The following is a 16,958-nucleotide window of genomic DNA, read 5'->3' on the forward strand; positions in this document are numbered from 1 at the left end:
GCTTATGTTCTTTTTCCTATAACATACATATGCTAGTTTCAAAATATAATATATCATAATAAATCATGTTATATTTAAAGTACATGAATTTTAAATGACAAATTATAAATTATATATCATAAAACAGATCCACTAAGGATCATTTAAGATCAGTTTGCTCATTCTCCTGAAATTCTCCCACCGAATATGCAATTGTGCCTCCAGGTCCCTTAAGTCACTCTGTGATTAGGCCATTTTCCTACCAAGACCAGCTCAGCCATAGAGACCCCCACCCAGGCGGCACTGAAGGAATTTAGAAGCAGACACCCAGATAGAACAGCAAAGTGGGTCTATCCAGGGGGCCAGCAGCCTACTGAGCTGAGATCCTGGGCTGACAGCATTCCAGGCTGAGGACCCAAACAGGCTCTAACCCATGCATTTATTCTCTCTGAACAGGTGATGGTTATTAACAAACAGATGTTCAGTATTTTCTCAAAACAAAAATATACCAAGTAGGCAGCTGGTACCCACTTAACATTGATCACAGACAAACTAAAAAGTTTTCTCCATGAGGGAGCCTCGGGGGCAGGGTCAGCTACCCCATGCTTAAAGAATTGTTTTAACCGGTGTATGATATTAGTATACTGTCTTGCCACTTTAGAACACCCAAACAGTTCTCTACTTGGCAGGGGCCAGCAAGGTTTTCCTTGCCACTGTTCTTAACAAATGATGTATTTTATCATATGCTCAGCATTTCTCAACAACTACTGATACACAGTTAGATGGAACTTTGGGGTACTTTTTAATCATGCAGATGTAGGAACCTACCCACGACTTTTGTGTTCTTTGAGACAGTTTTGCCCTTGTCACAGGCTGGGGTGCAATGGCATGATCTCAGCTCACTGCAACCTCTGCCTCCTGGGTACAAGTGACTCACCTGCCTCAGCCTCCTGAGTAGCTGGGACTACAGTTGTGTGCCACTATGCTGGGCTAATTTTTATGATTTTGTTGTTGTTTTTGAGACATTGTGTCACTCTGTTGCCTGAGCCGGAGTACAGTGGTGTGATCTCAGCTCACTGCAACCTCCACCTCCCCGGTGCAAGCCATTCTCCTGCCTTAGCCTCCTGAGTAGCTGGGATTACAGGCACCTGCCACTAAGCCCAGCTAATTTTTTGTATTATTAGTAGAGACGAGATTTCACCATGTTGGCCAAGCTGGTCTTGAACTCTTGACCTCGTGATTTACCCACCTTGGCCTCCCAAGATGCTGGGATTACAGGCATGAGCCATGGCACCTGGCACCTGCCTAGGACTTTTAAGTGGATGTTCCTCTGCCTGAAAGCAAAGTTTAAGTGTTTATTTTACAGCAACTTGTAAACAATAACTGTAGACCCCAATATTTGTTGTGCCGCAAACTTCTCATCCATAGTTTCTCTGAGTGAAGGTATTGATGGGGAAATGTGAAATTCAGAGAGGCAGGCCACACAGCTGTGGAGCAGCAGCATCGGGTGGGACCTGTGTCGGATCTGCAATTCTGCCTTGTGTGACGTAAGCTGGACTTACATTAAAATCAAAAATTGCTGCTCTGCAAAGAAAACAAAGACAAGCCACAGACGAAAAATATATTAGCAAAAGACATCTGATAAAGCACTGTTATCCAAAATATACAAAGAGCTCTTAAGACTCAATAAATAAGAAAACAACCTGATTACAAAATGGGTCAAAGACATCTCGCCAGAGAAGCTAAACAGGTGGCAAATAAACATCTGAAAAGATAATCCCACGATTGGTGCAGTGGCTGATGCCTGGAATCCCATTATATTCAGAGGCCAAGGCAGGAGGATCTCTTGAGCCTAGTAGTTCAAGACCAGCCTGGACAACAGCAAGACCCCATCTGTATTGTCTGTATGAGATATATCCACATCATATGTTGTCAGGGAAATGCAAACTTAAACAGTGAGCTACCACTGCATACCTGTAATAATGGCCAAAATCCAGAAAACTGGCCAAACACCAAATGCTGAGGAGGAGGTGGAGCAACCAGAACTCCCATTCGTTGCTGCTGGGAATAACAAATGGTGCGGCCACGATGGAAGATGGTCTGGCACTTTCCTAAAAATAAAACCCATTCCTACCACGTGATCCAGCACTCTCAGTCCTTAGTATTTACCCAGCCTGCAAGCAGATGTTTATAGCTGTAAACCAAAACTAAAATTCCAAGCCCCCCAACTGACTGAATTAACACCCTTTCAACCAGGGGGACCCAAAGGAACCTGAAGGTTCAGGCCGTGATGGGCAGTAGGGATCGGACATGTCTCATACTCTCTTCCCTTTGGAATTCAGGCACAGCTGATTGACCTTAAAACAGAGATCTGAAGACTGACATAACAGACTCTGTAGAAATAAGATATAAAATTCCAACCTGACTATAGTATAGCATCACAAGACAGACAGATGGCAGGCCATGAAAGAAATTGAATTATTTGGCCCCAAAATGTATTTATTTGACATATTTTGGAATGGCCCTGCACAGCTGTCTCTTGTGGAGGAAATTTGCTTTCTGTAGAGCATACCAGGTCATTTCTGAAGAGTTTAGCACCTTTTAGAGGTCAAGCATAGGAAATGTGCCGTCTATGGCCTCTCAGGGCAGCCATCTATGAAACTTCATCTACATAACAAGAACCTTGGTCTCCACAACATTTTATCTTCACGGAGACCCTCCTTTCTGTTGATTCCAGGTTTTTGGATAATAACTCAACAAATGGTTAATCAGAAAATCTTTGAATTCACCTATGATTTGTAAGTCATCCCAACCCCTCTATGAGCTGCCCACATAGACAAGTAGGCTGGGAGCTTGCATGGGTGAATGGCCACAGGAACTGGGGACTAGACATGTTCAAGATGGCATCTCCATCTTCCCGTCTCTGCCAGCCGTGTGAACAGTAAGAAGCAGACAAGACAGTGCTGTTCAACTGGAAAGCCTGTTTGCATAATCAGATTAGGGTAGGGCCACCAGCCTTCCCTGTGTGCTATGTAAACGTCATACCTGATAGAACCAATCTGTGAGTTCTATGTAAATCAGACTCCGCCTCCTCAAACCTGACTATAAATTCAGCGCATCTGCAGCCCACCAGGCCTTTCCGCTTGGAGAAGAGACAGCTGTTGCTGTTTCTCTTCACTTCTGCCTATTAAACCTCCTCTCCTAAACTCCTCGTGTTTGGCCCTGTCCTAAATTTTCCTGGCGCAAGACGACGAACCCCAGGGAATATATCCCAGACAACGTAGCTGCTTCAAGGGTTTGGAGTGAGGAAGGATTGAATCAATGGAGCCCAGGGGATTTCTAGAGCATTGAAACTTCGTGATGATACTGTGGGGGCCAAGGGAGAGCTATCCCCTTCACCCTCTGAAGGGGCCTCTGAAGTGGCACTGGCATGGGGCACATTGACTAATAGGAGAAAGAGCATGCATGTTTGCTTAACGTGTATACACGGGAGCCTTTGAAATGAAAACCCAACTTCCCAACAAAGCTCAGAGCTTAGATGCCATCGTGAGGTTACACAAAGAAGGAGGGGGGTCAGAGCATGGCCAAAACTAAGTTACAGGCCAGGCACAGTGGCTCACGCCTGCAATCCCAGCACTTTGGAAGGCTGAGTCAGGCAGATCTCTTGAGCTCAGGAGTTTGAGACCAGCCTGGCCAACATGGCAAAACCCTGTCTCTACTAAAAATACAAAAAGTAGCTGGGTGTGATGGCACACGCCTATAATCCCAGCTGCTTAAGAGGCTGGAGAAGGAGGATCCCTTGAGCCCAGGAGTTCAAGGCTGCAGTGAGTTGTGATTGTGCCACTGCACTCTAGCCTGGATGACAGTGAGACTCTGTCTCTAAAAAAAACCCCAAAAAACCCGAAATCTGTGGACTCCTGGTGATTATGACATGTCCATGTGGGTGCATCAGGTGTAACAGATGTATCCCTTGATGGGGGATATTGATAAATGGGGAGACTGGGGTGGGGTGAGGACACATGGGAAATCTCTGTAACCTTCCAATTTTGCTGTGAGCCTAAAGCTGCTCTAAAAATGTATCTATATTGACCCAGCAATCCCATTACTGGGTATATACCCAAAGGATTATAAATCGTTCTATTATAAAGACACATGCACATGTATGTTCATTGTGGCGCCGTTTACAAATAGCAAAGACCTGGAACCAACCCAAATGGGCATCAGTGACAGACTGGACAAGGAAAATATGGCACATATACACCACGGAATACTATGCAGCCATAAAAAACAATGCGTTCTTGTCCTTTGTAGGGACATGGATGAATCTGGAAACCCTCATTCTCAGCAAACTGACAGAAGAACAGAAAATCAAACTGCATGTTCTCACTCATAGGCAGGTGTTGAACAATGAGATCACATGGACACAGGGAGGGGAGCATCACACACTGGGATCTGTTGGTGGGGCTAGGGGAGGGACAGCGGGGGGTGGGGAGATTGGGGAGGGATAACATGGGGAGAAATGCCAGATATAGGTGATGGGGGGATGGAGGCAGCAAACCACCTTGCCATGTGAGTACCTATGCAAACTCTGCATGATCTGCACATGTACCCCAGAACCTAAAGTACAATTTTTTAAAAAGTGCTGCCTTCCTTTCCCTCTCTTCTGCCCCCAGCTCTCTCCCTTACCCACTTCCTCTCCCTGCTGCCTCCCCTCTGCCCTCCTGTTTCCTTCCCATTGTAAATAACACTGCAGTGAATATCCTCGAGCACAAAGGGTCTGTGTCCCAGATCAGAATTACCTCCTTTATTTACAGCAGGTTCTCAGAACTAGAGTATCGGGGCAAAGGCCTGATGCAAAGGCATTTGCTCTGGTGCACCCCAGCCACCTGCAGGCCCCTTCTTCCCCATGGCTGAGCTCCTCCTCCCACCCTCCAGCCTTTCCCCAGCCTCCCTTCACCACTAGGCCTCCTGAATTGCTGGGCACTGGCTACGGTTGACAGAGGGACAGTTGTGGCTCTGGAGGTCCACTGGATCCCTGGCTGCAGGTGCAGGGGTGGCAGAGCAGGAATGTGGTCTGTGTGGGAAGCACAGGCTTCAAGTCTCCCAGGGGGCTGGGAGGGCTCTGGCTGCTCCCACCTGTCCCCACCGCTGGAGAGGAATGTGCGGTGGCTGGAGCTGCCACTGCGTGTCTCCGTGAGGGTGACTTCAGACGGACTGAGCTTCTTAAAGGCCCCATCTGAAGACATTGTTCATGGGTGTTTCACCACTCATAGCCTTTCCTGACTCAGGGAGTAATACGCGGTCACAGAAAATACAAGTGGCCTCCTCCTCCTCCTCCATGACCTCACGCCTCATGCTCACTCCTCCCACTGCCTCTTCTCCCATCCCTCCCGCCAGCTTATTTCCCTCCCCTTCTGTCTTTCTGGCTGGTTGAGCCCCAGGGCCTTGGCTGGGCCCTTTCTTTCCTCAGGGAAGCCCTCAATGCTGGGATAAACACCCCCACCCCCAACCCCAGCCCCAGCCACAGCATGTCCCCCTGAGCCTCTCATCCTCCCACCCAGGACACATCAGGCTGCCTGCTGACACCTCCCCACCCTTGAGCGAGGCTGCATTGTGCTGGTCTGGGACCTGCACCCAGCTTGGACTGCCCGATCTGTGGGCCTCAGGAGTAGCTCATACAGATAAGGTCAGCCACATGGGAGAGGTGCCTGGCAACATGTGGCCCTCTCTGTCCCAGAAGTCATGTGCTCGGTCCCCTGCGAAGCCCATTTGGGGACCTGGGGCAGAGCATGGAGACAAAGTATGCCATTTTCTCTGACAGTGACGCCAAGCCCTGTGAACTAACCAGAAGGCAAGGTACTGTGCACCCTGCCCAGCGCTGCCACCCGCTTCCCGCTCACCACCGTGCCACCTGCCTCTGCTCCCAGGTAAGCGGTAACCTGCACCCTGCACTAGAATGAGTGGTGGGGAGGGGATGTTGGAGAGCACATGACCCAGCATGTGACCTTGGCCCCAGCTCAATAAATACCCGAGGCCCAGAGGGAGGGCCACCCAGAGGCTGACGCACACCATGGGGCGCCTGCAGCTGGTTGTCTTGGGCCTCACCTGCTGCTGGGCAGTGGCCAGTGCCGCGAAGGTAAGAGCCCAGCAGAGGGCAGGTCCTGTATCCTCCCAGCTCAATCCTATCTGGAAAACTTGGGGCCAGGCTGAGGAAGAGAGCCCAGCACAGCCCCACAGCAGTTCCTGGCGCTCACCCTCATTTCTATGGGGACAGGTGCCAGGTAAAACACAGGATGACCAGTTCCATTTGAATTTCAGATAAACTGCCAAGAACTGCTGTGTAAGAATCTCCCATGCAATATTTGAAACATATGGGCTGGGCGCCGTGGCTCACGCCTGTAATCCCAGCACTTTGGGAGGCCGAAAAGGGCAGATCACTTGGGTCAGGAGTTGGAGACCAGCCTGGCCAACATGGTGAAACTCTGTCTCTACTAAAAATACAAAAATTAGTCAGGTGTGATGGTGTGTGCCTATAATCCCATCTTCTCAGGAGGCCGAGGCAGAAGAATTACTTGAACCTGGGAAGGGGAGGTGGCGGTGAGCGGAGATCATGCCACTACATTCCAGCCTGGATAACAAGAGCGAAATGCTGTCTTAAAAAAGAAAAAAGAAAAAGAAAAAAATGAAACATACTTATTCTAAAAAAAAAAAAATCACTGTTTACTTGAAATTCCAATGTAACTGGGCCTCTTGAAGTTGCATTTGCTAAGCCTGGTGATCCCACCTACAAACCTCTCTGAGGTTGAGGTTGTTCCCATTTTATAGAAGGGGAAATGGGCCCAGGGGCAGGGAGTGTGGAGAGCAGGCAGAGGGGGTAGAGAGAGGCAGGAAGAGAGGCAGGAAGAGAGACAGAGAGGCTGGCAGGCAGGTTGCCCAGCATTGCACAGCTGCTACCTCTTGTTCCTGAGCAGGAACCCAAAACCTGGGCTACTCCACATGGGAATCCTGGTCCCTCCAGAGGGAGAGCTGGCAGGCAGGAGCTCCCTCCAGGCATCTCAACAGGGTGACTTCAAGCCCAAGAGCTTCGGAGCTCAGTTCCCTCAGGGACAGAGGGTAGATGAGCACCGACCTCCACGCTTCTTGTGGGGATGGACAGATTGGCGCATAGAGGTAGTTCTCATGGCACAGGTCCCTAGAAGGGTCTTTATCAGCAGGGGACACAGGAGCTGTGGGGACTTGGGTGTGGGGCCATTGACTCTGTGCCCAGCCAGCTAGTGCTGGGAGATAAGAGGAGGAGAAAGCAGGCCCCACCCCTCAGGAAGGAGGAAGGTTGGTGTGAAACATTCCAGGGACACTGAGCATTGGGTATGCTCCTGCTGGGAGCTGGACAGGCCTCCCATCTGATGGCAAACAGGCTGACAGGAGACAGGGCTGTGGCTCGTCTTCCACATGGGGAAACTGAGGATCATAGTCAAGGCTGGGTGGCCATGGCCAGAACTCACACCTCCAGCCCACCTCCTGGAGGGCTACCTAGTGGGAACACTGGTTGAACCAGTTTTCTTTAAGATTCTGGGAGCAGGACAGCCCCAGGGATAAGGAGGGAAGCAGGAATCCTCAAGCCCTGAGCAGTGCAGGGCAGGGGGTGCTCCTGGGTCTCCTGTGCAAAACTGTCCCACTTTGAAGCTGTCTTTGCCTCTGGACACCTGGAGTTGGCTTCCCTTCCTCCCTCTGGATTCAGGCCTATGGGGCCTGAGCCTGCCTGACCCTGCCCGTGTCTCCCTCCTAGCTGGGCGCCGTGTACACAGAAGGCGGGTTCGTGGAAGGCGTCAACAAGAAGCTTGGCCTCCTGGGCGACTCTGTGGACATCTTCAAGGGCATCCCCTTCGCGGCTCCCACCAAGGCTCTGGAAAACCCCCAGCCACACCCCGGCTGGCAAGGTGGGAGTGGGTGATACTGGGCTGGCCCTGCGGTAGTGGGGTTGTCAAGGGTGGCTGCCTTCCTCATGTCAACTCCTCCTGCCACCCACAGGGACCCTGAAGGCCAAGGATTTCAAGAAGAGATGCCTGCAGGCCACCATTACCCAGGATGACTCCTATGGGCATGAAGACTGCCTGTACCTCAACATCTGGGTGCCCCAGGGCAGGAAGCAAGGTCTGCTTCCCCACTGCTCCCCAAGGGAACCTCCCAGGCCACCAGAGCCCTGGCCCTGCTCCTGCTCCTGGCTTGGGTCTGGGGGCTGCAAAGCTGAGCTTCCCTGAAATCCTGCAGAGGCAGGGAGGGGAGCGTCCTGTGGTGGTCCCCCAGCCTGGGGTGGGGCAGCTCCTTGGAGCCTCCCTGTCTGGATACCAGGCACCTGCTGCACAAGGAACAGGCACCAGGTGGGGAGAGGGCTCGGGGGCATCTGGGGTCACCAGCAACTACCCCATCTCAGTCTCCCGGGACCTGCCTGTGATGGTCTGGATATATGGAGGCGCCTTCCTCATGGGGGCCGGCCACGGGGCCAACTTCCTCAATAACTACCTGTATGACGGTGAGGAGATCGCCACGCGAGGCAACGTCATCGTGGTCACCTTCAACTACCGCGTCGGCCCCCTTGGGTTCCTCAGCACTGGGGACGCCAACCTGCCAGGTTCGTGGGCCTCTTTGGCACAGAGGTGGGGTGGCCGGCGACAGCCCAGCAGGAGGAGGCTCCTCATTGCCCATCACCCCAGAAAACCAGTGGCGGTCCCACAGAAACACCCAGAAACTGGAGTAGAATCACAAGATACAGGAGGCCCTTGGCAGCAGTAGCAAAGTAATAGGTGCTGCAGAGGCCAGGCAAGGTGGTTCATGCCCCTAATCCCAACACATTAGGAAGCCAAGGCAGGTGGATCACTTGAACCCAAAAGTTCAAGACCAGCCTGGGAAACACTGGGAGACCCAATCTCTAACAAAAAGTATAAAAATTAGCTGTACATGGTGGCTTACGCCTCTGGTCTCAGCTACTTGGGAGGCAGAGGTAGAAGGATCGCTTGAGCCCAGGGGGTTGAGGCTGCAGTGAGCCATGATGGTGCCACGGCACTGCAGCCTGGGTGACAGGGTAAAACCCCATCTCAAAAAAAAAGGGTCCATGGGACAGACAGGGAGACAGGCTCAGACTCAGAGAGAGACCAGGAGAGCAGAGCCCAATGAGGGACAGAAAATGATACCTTTCGGCAGAGACAGCTGTGGACACAGAAGTGGCAGAATACAGACAAGAGAAAATTAGGCAGGGGCAGGAGAGGTGCACAGGCCTGACCATCCTGCTCCCCATAACCCAGCACCCCACTGACTCAGCCTCCTGGGGACCCACCCCCTCCAGCAACCCACCCACCCAGCCCCTTAGGAACCCACTATTTGCCAACCTGGGCTTCTCCAGGGCCCCAACTCTGTTGAGGGCATTTCCACGCCTCCCACACTGGTCTCCCCCACCTGCAGGCCAGGCCTGGGCGCTGGTCTCTAGCACCCCCTCCCCTGCCCTGCCCCCAGGTAACTATGGCCTTCGGGATCAGCACATGGCCATTGCTTGGGTGAAGAGGAATATTGCAGCCTTCGGGGGGGACCCCAACAATATCACCATCTTCGGGGAATCTGCTGGAGGTGCCAGCGTGTCTCTGCAGGTCTGGGGACCCCCTGGAGGGAAGGGCCTGCCCCAAAGGTTGCCAGGAAGCTCAAATGGGAGGGAGAGGGTGGGAGGGGGAGTGTGGAGCTGGGACTGTGGTGCTGGGGTATCCTTGGCCCAGCCTGGGGTGGGTGGAGTCAGGAGCGGCTTTGGTGATGGGATTTCTGGGTGTCGTAGACCCTCTCCCCCTACAACAAAGGCCTGATCCGGCGAGCCATCAGCCAGAGCGGTGTGGCCCTGAGCCCCTGGGCCATCCAGAAAAACCCCCTCTTCTGGGCCAAAAAGGTAAACAGAGGAGGGCAGGGGTGGGCAGGGAGGGGCTGGTTTGATACCCAGGTAGGGGCTGTCCTCATTTCCATTCTTTGTCCTGGACCCTGTTCTTGCCTTCAAATGCACTGGCCTCCTCCCATCTGCCGGCCTTGATCCTGCCCCCAGGTGGCTGAGAAGGTGGGTTGCCCTGTGGAGGACACTGCCAGGATGGCCAAGTGTCTGAAGGTGACCGACCCCCGAGCCCTAACGCTGGCCTATAAGATGCCGCTGGCAGGCATGGAGTGTGAGTAGCTGCTCAGGTTGGGACATGGGGTCTCGAGGTGGGGGTTGGGGTGGGTACTACCAGGAAGTACTCTGGAAAAGAGAGGAAGGTGCCAGAGCTGCGGCCCAGTCCTGTCACCAACAAGCTGGTGTGTCCCCTCCAAGGCCCCAGCTGTAAGAAAGAGAAAGGAGGAGACATTTCTCCTTTTTTTTTTTTGAGACAGAGTCTTAGTCTGCTGCCCAGGCTGGAGTTAAGTGGTGCGATCTCAGCTCATTGCAACCTCTGCCTCCTGGATTCAAGTGATTCTCCTGACTCAGCCTCCCATGTAGCTGGGACTACAGGCATGTGCCACCATGCCTGGCTATTTTTTGTATTTTTAGTAGAGATGGGATTTCGCCATGTTGGCCAGGCTGGTCTCAAATTCCTGATCTCAGGTGATCTGCCTGCCTCAGCCTCCAAAAGTGCTGCGATTACAGGCCTGAGCCACCTCGCCCAGCCCATTTTTTCTTCTAATCTCCCATGAGTCACAGACTCCCTCTTTGAGAAACTGATGAACATTTGGGGCCCACTCCCCCATCTCATGCATTCATATGCTGTCATTTGCATACAATTTTAGGGAGATTCATATAGCCCAGACCAAGAGCCTTTTTGCTAGATGACCTTTCATTCATTCATTCAGCAAACATTTACTGAACTGTCCACTGGGGCCTCCAGCTCCACTATTCTGTACCCCAGGAAGGCCTGGGGACCCCTTCCACAAACACCTGTGAGTGTCAGCCTCACCAGCTTGCTAGGCTACACTTCTCCCTTGCTCATTCTTTCATGGAAACGTGCCATGAAGCCCCATCATCTGCATGTTTACCTGACAGGAACTCAACTGCACGGGCTGGGCAAGTCTGAACAAAGCAAGCAGCACGGCCCAGCTGGAAGCAAAGCCCGTTGTGCTGGGCCCATGACAGCTGAGACCCTCTGTCTCAGCAGCCACGGGGCCCTCCAGGGGCCAGCCCAGGGGTGTGGAGGGCAGTACAGACCTCACACCATGTTTGGCTAATGGACTGGAACCCAGCCCTGCAAGAGGGGGCTCCTTCTCCATCAGTTCCCTCTTGGCTTCTATGTTTTCCTCCTTCCTGATTCAGGCCCAGCAAAGAGAGAGAGAGGACAGGGAGGGGCTGCCACTGAAGAGGACAGATCTGGCCCTAGACAGTGGCTCTCAGCCTGGGGACATGTGGCAAGGCCTGGAGACGTTTGTGATTGTCCCTGTTGGGGAGGGGGTGCTCCTGGCACCTCGTGGGTCGATGCTCTTGATGCCCTAAACATCCCATAGGGCAAAGGATGTCCCCGATGGGGCAGAATCCTCCCTGCCCCAAGTGTCCATAGATCAGAGAAGGGAGGACATGGCCAACTCCAGCCCTGAGAGGCAAGGGGCGGCTCAGCGGGACACTGGAAGGTACTAGAACCTGCTGGCTCTCCCACCCAGACCCCATGCTGCACTACCTGGGCTTCGTCCCTGTAATTGATGGAGACTTCATCCCCGATGACCCCGTCAACCTATACGCCAACGCCGCGGACATCGACTACCTAGCAGGCACCAACAACATGGACGGCCACATCTTCGCCAGCATTGACATGCCTGCCATCAACAAGGACAAGCAGGAAGTCACAGAGTAAGAGGCAATGGCACCGGACCCAGGGGAACCCATGTTGGAGTTGGGCCAGCCTGGACGAGGAAGGCGTTGAGTGGAGGATTGGGAGTGAGAAAGTTAGCACTAGTGTGGTTGGGTATGCAGACACCTTTCTGTTGGCACAGGAGGAGTGTCAGTGCCTACTTGTTCCCCACAGGGAGGACTTCTTCAGGCTGGTCAGCGGGCTCACCGTCACCAAGGGGCTCAGAGGTGCCAAGACTACCTTTGACGTCTACACCGAGTCCTGGGCCCAGGACCCATCCCAGGAGAACAAGAAGAAGACTGTGGTGGACTTTGAGACTGACATCCTCTTCCTGGTGCCCACCGAGATTGCCCTGGCCCAGCACAGAGCCAACGCCAGGTAAGGATCTAGGAAGGGGGCGGGTCCTGGGGGACCCTCCTGGGGTGCTGCATTTCCAGCCGAGGCCTCTATGTGGATAGCTCACAGGCGTCTGGGTTGTCTGGGAAGGTGGTGCTGGAGTCCCCTCCTGTGCCTGCCTGATCCACTTTGCTGAGGCCTGGCCATACTTGAGGGCCTCTTTTCCTCCCAGCCTCTAGGGGTTTTCCAAACCCCAGGATCCTCTGCCCTGCTCAGCCCCACACCCCACAGTCCTTGTCACTGGAGAGTTACTGAGCTACCTTCCATTCCCCATACTGTGTAGATTGAGAGAACACGGGACAATGGTTTTTCTATTCAGTGACTCTTAGAGGCCTTGTTGGAAACAGAGGTTGGAAATAGATGCTCAGTGCTTCCAGGAAAAATTAGTACTGAGAACAAAGGATATTTCAGCAATGCAGTTTTTACTTCCTGAACCGCAGGAAGGGTACCTCGCTAGCCTTTGTGCCATGAGAGTACAATGAACAAAGGAAAACAGACAAATTTATCCTTTATGTATTTGGGGTCATCCTTACTGCTGTGTCTGATCTCCATTGGCTGGAGCCAGACCTCACAATCTAAACTAAACCCCGATTGGCTAACAACTTAAAACTTTCTAAACAGGTAAAAGCAGTGGAGAGCTGGGACACGCCTGTGAGCACGTCCAGCACAGATATCTTGGTTAAAACACAAGGACATAGAATGTACAATGTGACTGTAAGCACGGCATGTCTAACCGCTACACAGGATAGGGCTTAACAAGTTATTAGCACACTTACTCTTTAACAGGAAAGGAAACTTTAAAAAGGAACTTTTCTACTTCCCACAATTCCCTCCTGTTTTACTTTATAATTTTCCTTTGTAAACTTTTTTTTTTAACACGTCTTGGCTTAGTTGTTCTGCCTGAGTTTTTAAAAGAAAAAGCTTCTCTAGCTTTTCACTTTACACCATTTCTTTCTTTAGTTTTACTTCCTGTCTCTTTCACACACCCTTTCTCTCACAACCTTTTCACATACTTTTAATTTCTTTCTGACTTTTTAGCATTTTGCCGCAGCAGGACTCGGGCTGCTGTAGTTGCTGCTCGTACTACTGATCTTCTCCCCTGCTGGCACAGGTGCTGCGCCTGTGTGCCCTGCAAGGTTCCCTGCGCTCTACCTTGGACCGACTTGCTGCTGCTGCTGCTGCTGCTGCTTTCCGGCCTCTCTCCAATCCTCCGTGGTGCCCCTGGCCACGGCCCTCACGGGCGACCTCCACTGCTACCTTCCATGCACACAGGCCACTCACCACTCCTGGTGCCACTTGTGCCACTTCCCTACTCCCGGTCCTGGTGCCCGCCGGTGAATGCCACTCAGAGTGGCCTGGCCCCTGTGCACCTGCAACCTCTGCCAACCTGGGCCCCACCTCAGCAGGTGGCTGACCCAGCCACAGGCACTGCTGGGGCACCTCAGGGGGCCTTTACTGGGGCTCCTCTGGAGCTGTCTTGGCTAGTTTTTGCCTTTCTTTTTCCAGGAGAGGAGTCTAACTATCATCCCCCGCCCTTTCGGAGGTCACTCCCACTCCTCTCTTTACTTTTGCTTTGCTCTCTCCGGCCTCTGCCATATGAAAGGATTACAGATTTTGCAGAGGAACCACTCACACTGCTCTCTTGCATGCATACTTACACATACTTCACCTTTAGAATTTTGATTAAAGCTTGAAGCCTTTCTTTTCCTGCGTTGCTGAGAAACCAGGTTGACTTATCCCTTGTACCAGGTGGGTCTTGGCTGGAGACCACTCTGGAGGGCAATGTGTCCCATCTCGGTGGCCAATTTGTTGGAAATAGATGCTTGGTGCCGCAAAGAAAAATCAGCACGGAGACAAAGGATCTTTGAGCAATGCAGTTTTTACTTCCTGGATTGCAGGAAGGGTGTTCTTGTGACAAAATGACTAATGAGAGTACCCTTCCTGCAGTCCAGGAAGTAAAAATTGCATTGCTCAAAGATCCTTTGTCTCCGTGCTGATTTTTCTTTGCGGCACCAAGCATCTATTTCCAACAGGCCTCGACTTTGCCAATTTACAAAATATTTTCAGGCCACAGCCACCTTAACGATCTTTATGCAACAATAGCCTATTAAAATAAAAAATAAGGCCGGGTACAGAGGCTCATGCCTGTAATCCCAGCACTTTGGGAGGTCGAGGCAGGAGGATCACTTGAGGTCAGGAATTTGAGACCACTCTGGCCAACATGGCAAAACCCCGTCTCTACCAAAAATACAAAAATTAGCCAGGTGTGGTGGTGCACACCTGTAAACCCAGCTACTCGGGAAGCTGAGGCAGGAGAGTCACTTGAACCCAAGAGGTGGAGGTTGCAGTGAGTTGAGATTGCACCACTGCACTCCAGCATGGACAACAGAGCAAGACTCTGTCTCAAATAAATAAGTAAAAGAAAATAATAAGAAAAATAAAAAATAAGAAATGCTAAAAAGGAAGATAAAAGTATGCCAAGAAGTCTAGGATGAAAGCTTTGCAGCAACTAAGCAATCCATTGAGCTGTGAGCCTCCTTTCAGTCAAGGCAAAAAGGGAAACAGTTGAAGGCCCATGCTTTGTCCAATCCAACCGAAGAACACACACATTCACTTGGAGAGAAAACTGTTTCTCGATACTGAATTATAGAAGGAAGGCGCCTCACAGTGTTTTGTGGAGGTGAATATGAATTCAGTTGAAACTGCAGAACCCATGAATCCATGAATTTGGTCCACAGCTTTCCCTTCCCTGGGTGTAAGAAGCCGAGTCTCTTCATGTGAATTCCCCAGCCCCTTCCCTGCCTGCTGCCCATGACCTCCCTCTAGAGCTAGTGTCTGGGCTGGGTGGTCCCTGGTGGGAACTCTGCCTACTTGGGTGGTCTCTCCCCTCCAGGAGTGCCAAGACCTACACCTACCTGTTTTCCCATCCCTCTCGGATGCCCACGTACCCCAAATGGGTGGGGGCAGACCATGCAGATGACATCCAGTATGTCTTCGGGAAGCCCTTCGCCACCCCCCTGGGCTACCGGCCTCAAGACAGGACAGTCTCTAAGACCATGATCGCCTACTGGACCAACTTTGCCAAAACAGGGTAAGGCATGGGTTAAGCGCAGAGGGGAGGACCATAGACGTAAGGGCCTCCTGCCAGCAGGCCCCATTCCCTCACTAGCCAGGGGAGGGACTTTGGGTGAGTCACTTAACCTCCCCCAGCATGGGAATCTATGTGTGTTTCCGAGGATAAGAGCTACTGGCAGAGCCCCAAGCCCGTGCACATGCACAGCCAGTGCCCAGTATGCAGTGAGGGGCCACGGTGCCCAGGGCCAGTTCAGAGGGCAGGGATGGCTCAGGTGTGTGGGTGCAGAGCAAAGCTTCAGTCCCCAGTCCCCTGAAAGTCCCCAGCCCCTGAACAGCCTCTTCTCACTCTGCAGGGACCCCAACATGGGCAACTCAGCTGTGCCCACACACTGGGAACCCTACACTACCGAAAATGGTAGTTACCTGGAGATCACCAAGAAGATAGACAGCAACTCCATGAAGCGGGGCCTGAGAACCAACTTCCTGCGCTACTGGACTCTTAGTTATCTGGCGCTGCCCACAGTGACTGATCAGGGGGCCACTCCCGTACCCCCCACAGGGGACTCTGAGGCCACCCCTGTCCCCCCAACAGGTGACTCTGAGGCCACACCCACGCCCCCCTCGGGTGACTCTGAGGCCGCCCCTGCGCCCCCCTCGAGTGACTCTGAGGCCGCCCCTGCGCCCCCCTCGGGTGACTCTGAGGCCGCCCCTGCGCCCCCCTCGGGTGACTCTGAGGCCATCCCTGTCCCTCCCACGGATGATTCCGAGGCCGTCCCTGTGCCCCCCACAGATGACTCCAAGGGAGCTCAGATGCCTGCAGTCATTGGTTTCTAGTATCCCATGAGCCTTGGTCTCAAGAGGCCACAAGGGTCGGACCTCAGGGGCTCGTCTCCCCTCTTGAGCTCTTCCTGAATAAAACCTCATTCCCCTGTCTGGCGTCTTTCTTTGCTCCCAGGACTACTGCAGGATCTGTCTGTCAATTGCAGGCTTGCTTTTTCATGCCCAGCTTGTCTGTCTCTGGCCAGAGGCGGCCTCAGGTTGGCTTCTATAGTCTTTTCACACAACCCTTGGGTCTTGGGCACCTTCTTACTTGCCAGCCACCAAGATGGTGCAGGCTCCAGCCCCTCCCCGGCATTTCCTGCCCAGGACCCAACCCAGCCATCTCCCCAGGGTACGCTCCTTCGTTAGTGTGAATATGGTGTTTAGAGACCCCAGTCTGGTCACGGGTGGTGGTTGCTCCTGGGGTTTCTTTACTGCTAGGGCTTTGGAAGAGACAGAGCCAGGAAATAGTAATAATTACTTCTTTAACCATTAAAAAAAATATGAAGCCATACACAGTGGCTCATGCCTGTAATCCCACCCAGCACTTTGGGGGGGCCAAGGCAGGAGGATCACTTGAGGTCAGGAGTTCGAGACTAGCCTGGCCAACATGGTGAAGCCCATCTCTACTAAAAATACAAAAAATTAGCCAAGTGTGGTGGCATGAACCTGTAGTCCCATCTCAGGCAGGAGAATTGTTTGATCGCATCACTGCACTCCAGCCTGGGTGACAGAGCAAGACACCAAATAAAATAATAATAATGAAAGTATGAATTCATGCAGGTATTTCCCAGTTGTAAGATTGTCGGGTGTTACTTCTCTGATTTTACACCTGTTTTTCTGCCTATGCTG

At 52.4% G+C, this 16,958-nt stretch overlaps 2 protein-coding genes across 3 annotated transcripts; one reads left to right on the forward strand and one right to left on the reverse strand.

Moving 5' to 3' along the window:
- Positions 1-4,773: 4,773 nt before the first annotated feature.
- LOC108593494 (uncharacterized) lies at positions 4,774-5,334 on the reverse strand. Its single transcript, XM_017977127.4, is given in 3 exon segments — positions 4,774-4,913; positions 4,916-5,235; positions 5,237-5,334. Coding segments are annotated over 3 exon segments (525 nt in total). The 3' UTR covers positions 4,774-4,806.
- A 380-nt stretch (positions 5,335-5,714) lies between these two features.
- Positions 5,715-16,219, forward strand: CEL (carboxyl ester lipase). Of its 2 annotated transcripts, none has more exons than XM_009004746.5 (11): positions 5,715-5,906; positions 7,766-7,916; positions 8,008-8,130; positions 8,411-8,608; positions 9,487-9,617; positions 9,797-9,904; positions 10,055-10,172; positions 11,629-11,815; positions 11,991-12,194; positions 15,106-15,303; positions 15,641-16,219. In XM_009004746.5, the coding sequence occupies exons 1-11, from the start codon at positions 5,769-5,771 to the stop codon at positions 16,119-16,121; spliced, it is 2,037 nt and encodes a 678-aa protein (XP_009002994.1). In that variant the 5' UTR covers positions 5,715-5,768; the 3' UTR covers positions 16,122-16,219. The 2 variants fall into 2 exon arrangements, with proteins under 2 accessions (XP_009002994.1, XP_017832605.1); XM_017977116.4 differs by lacking the exon at positions 5,715-5,906 and adding an exon at positions 6,029-6,115.
- Positions 16,220-16,958: the final 739 nt, after the last annotated feature.

The sequence above is a fragment of the Callithrix jacchus genome, chromosome 1 (assembly GCF_049354715.1).
Source record: "Callithrix jacchus isolate 240 chromosome 1, calJac240_pri, whole genome shotgun sequence".
Classification (NCBI taxonomy): domain Eukaryota; kingdom Metazoa; phylum Chordata; class Mammalia; order Primates; family Cebidae; genus Callithrix; species Callithrix jacchus.

Excerpts from the sequence above, each read along its gene's own strand:
- CEL (XM_009004746.5), top strand. The coding sequence starts at position 5,769 with ATGGAGACAAAGTATGCCATTTTCTCTGACAGTGACGCCAAGCCCTGT. Across the intron at positions 8,131-8,410 it reads GCCCCAGGGCAGGAAGCAAG|TCTCCCGGGACCTGCCTGTG; the intron begins GTCTGCTTCCCC and ends ACCCCATCTCAG. Across the intron at positions 11,816-11,990 it reads GACAAGCAGGAAGTCACAGA|GGAGGACTTCTTCAGGCTGG; the intron begins GTAAGAGGCAAT and ends TGTTCCCCACAG.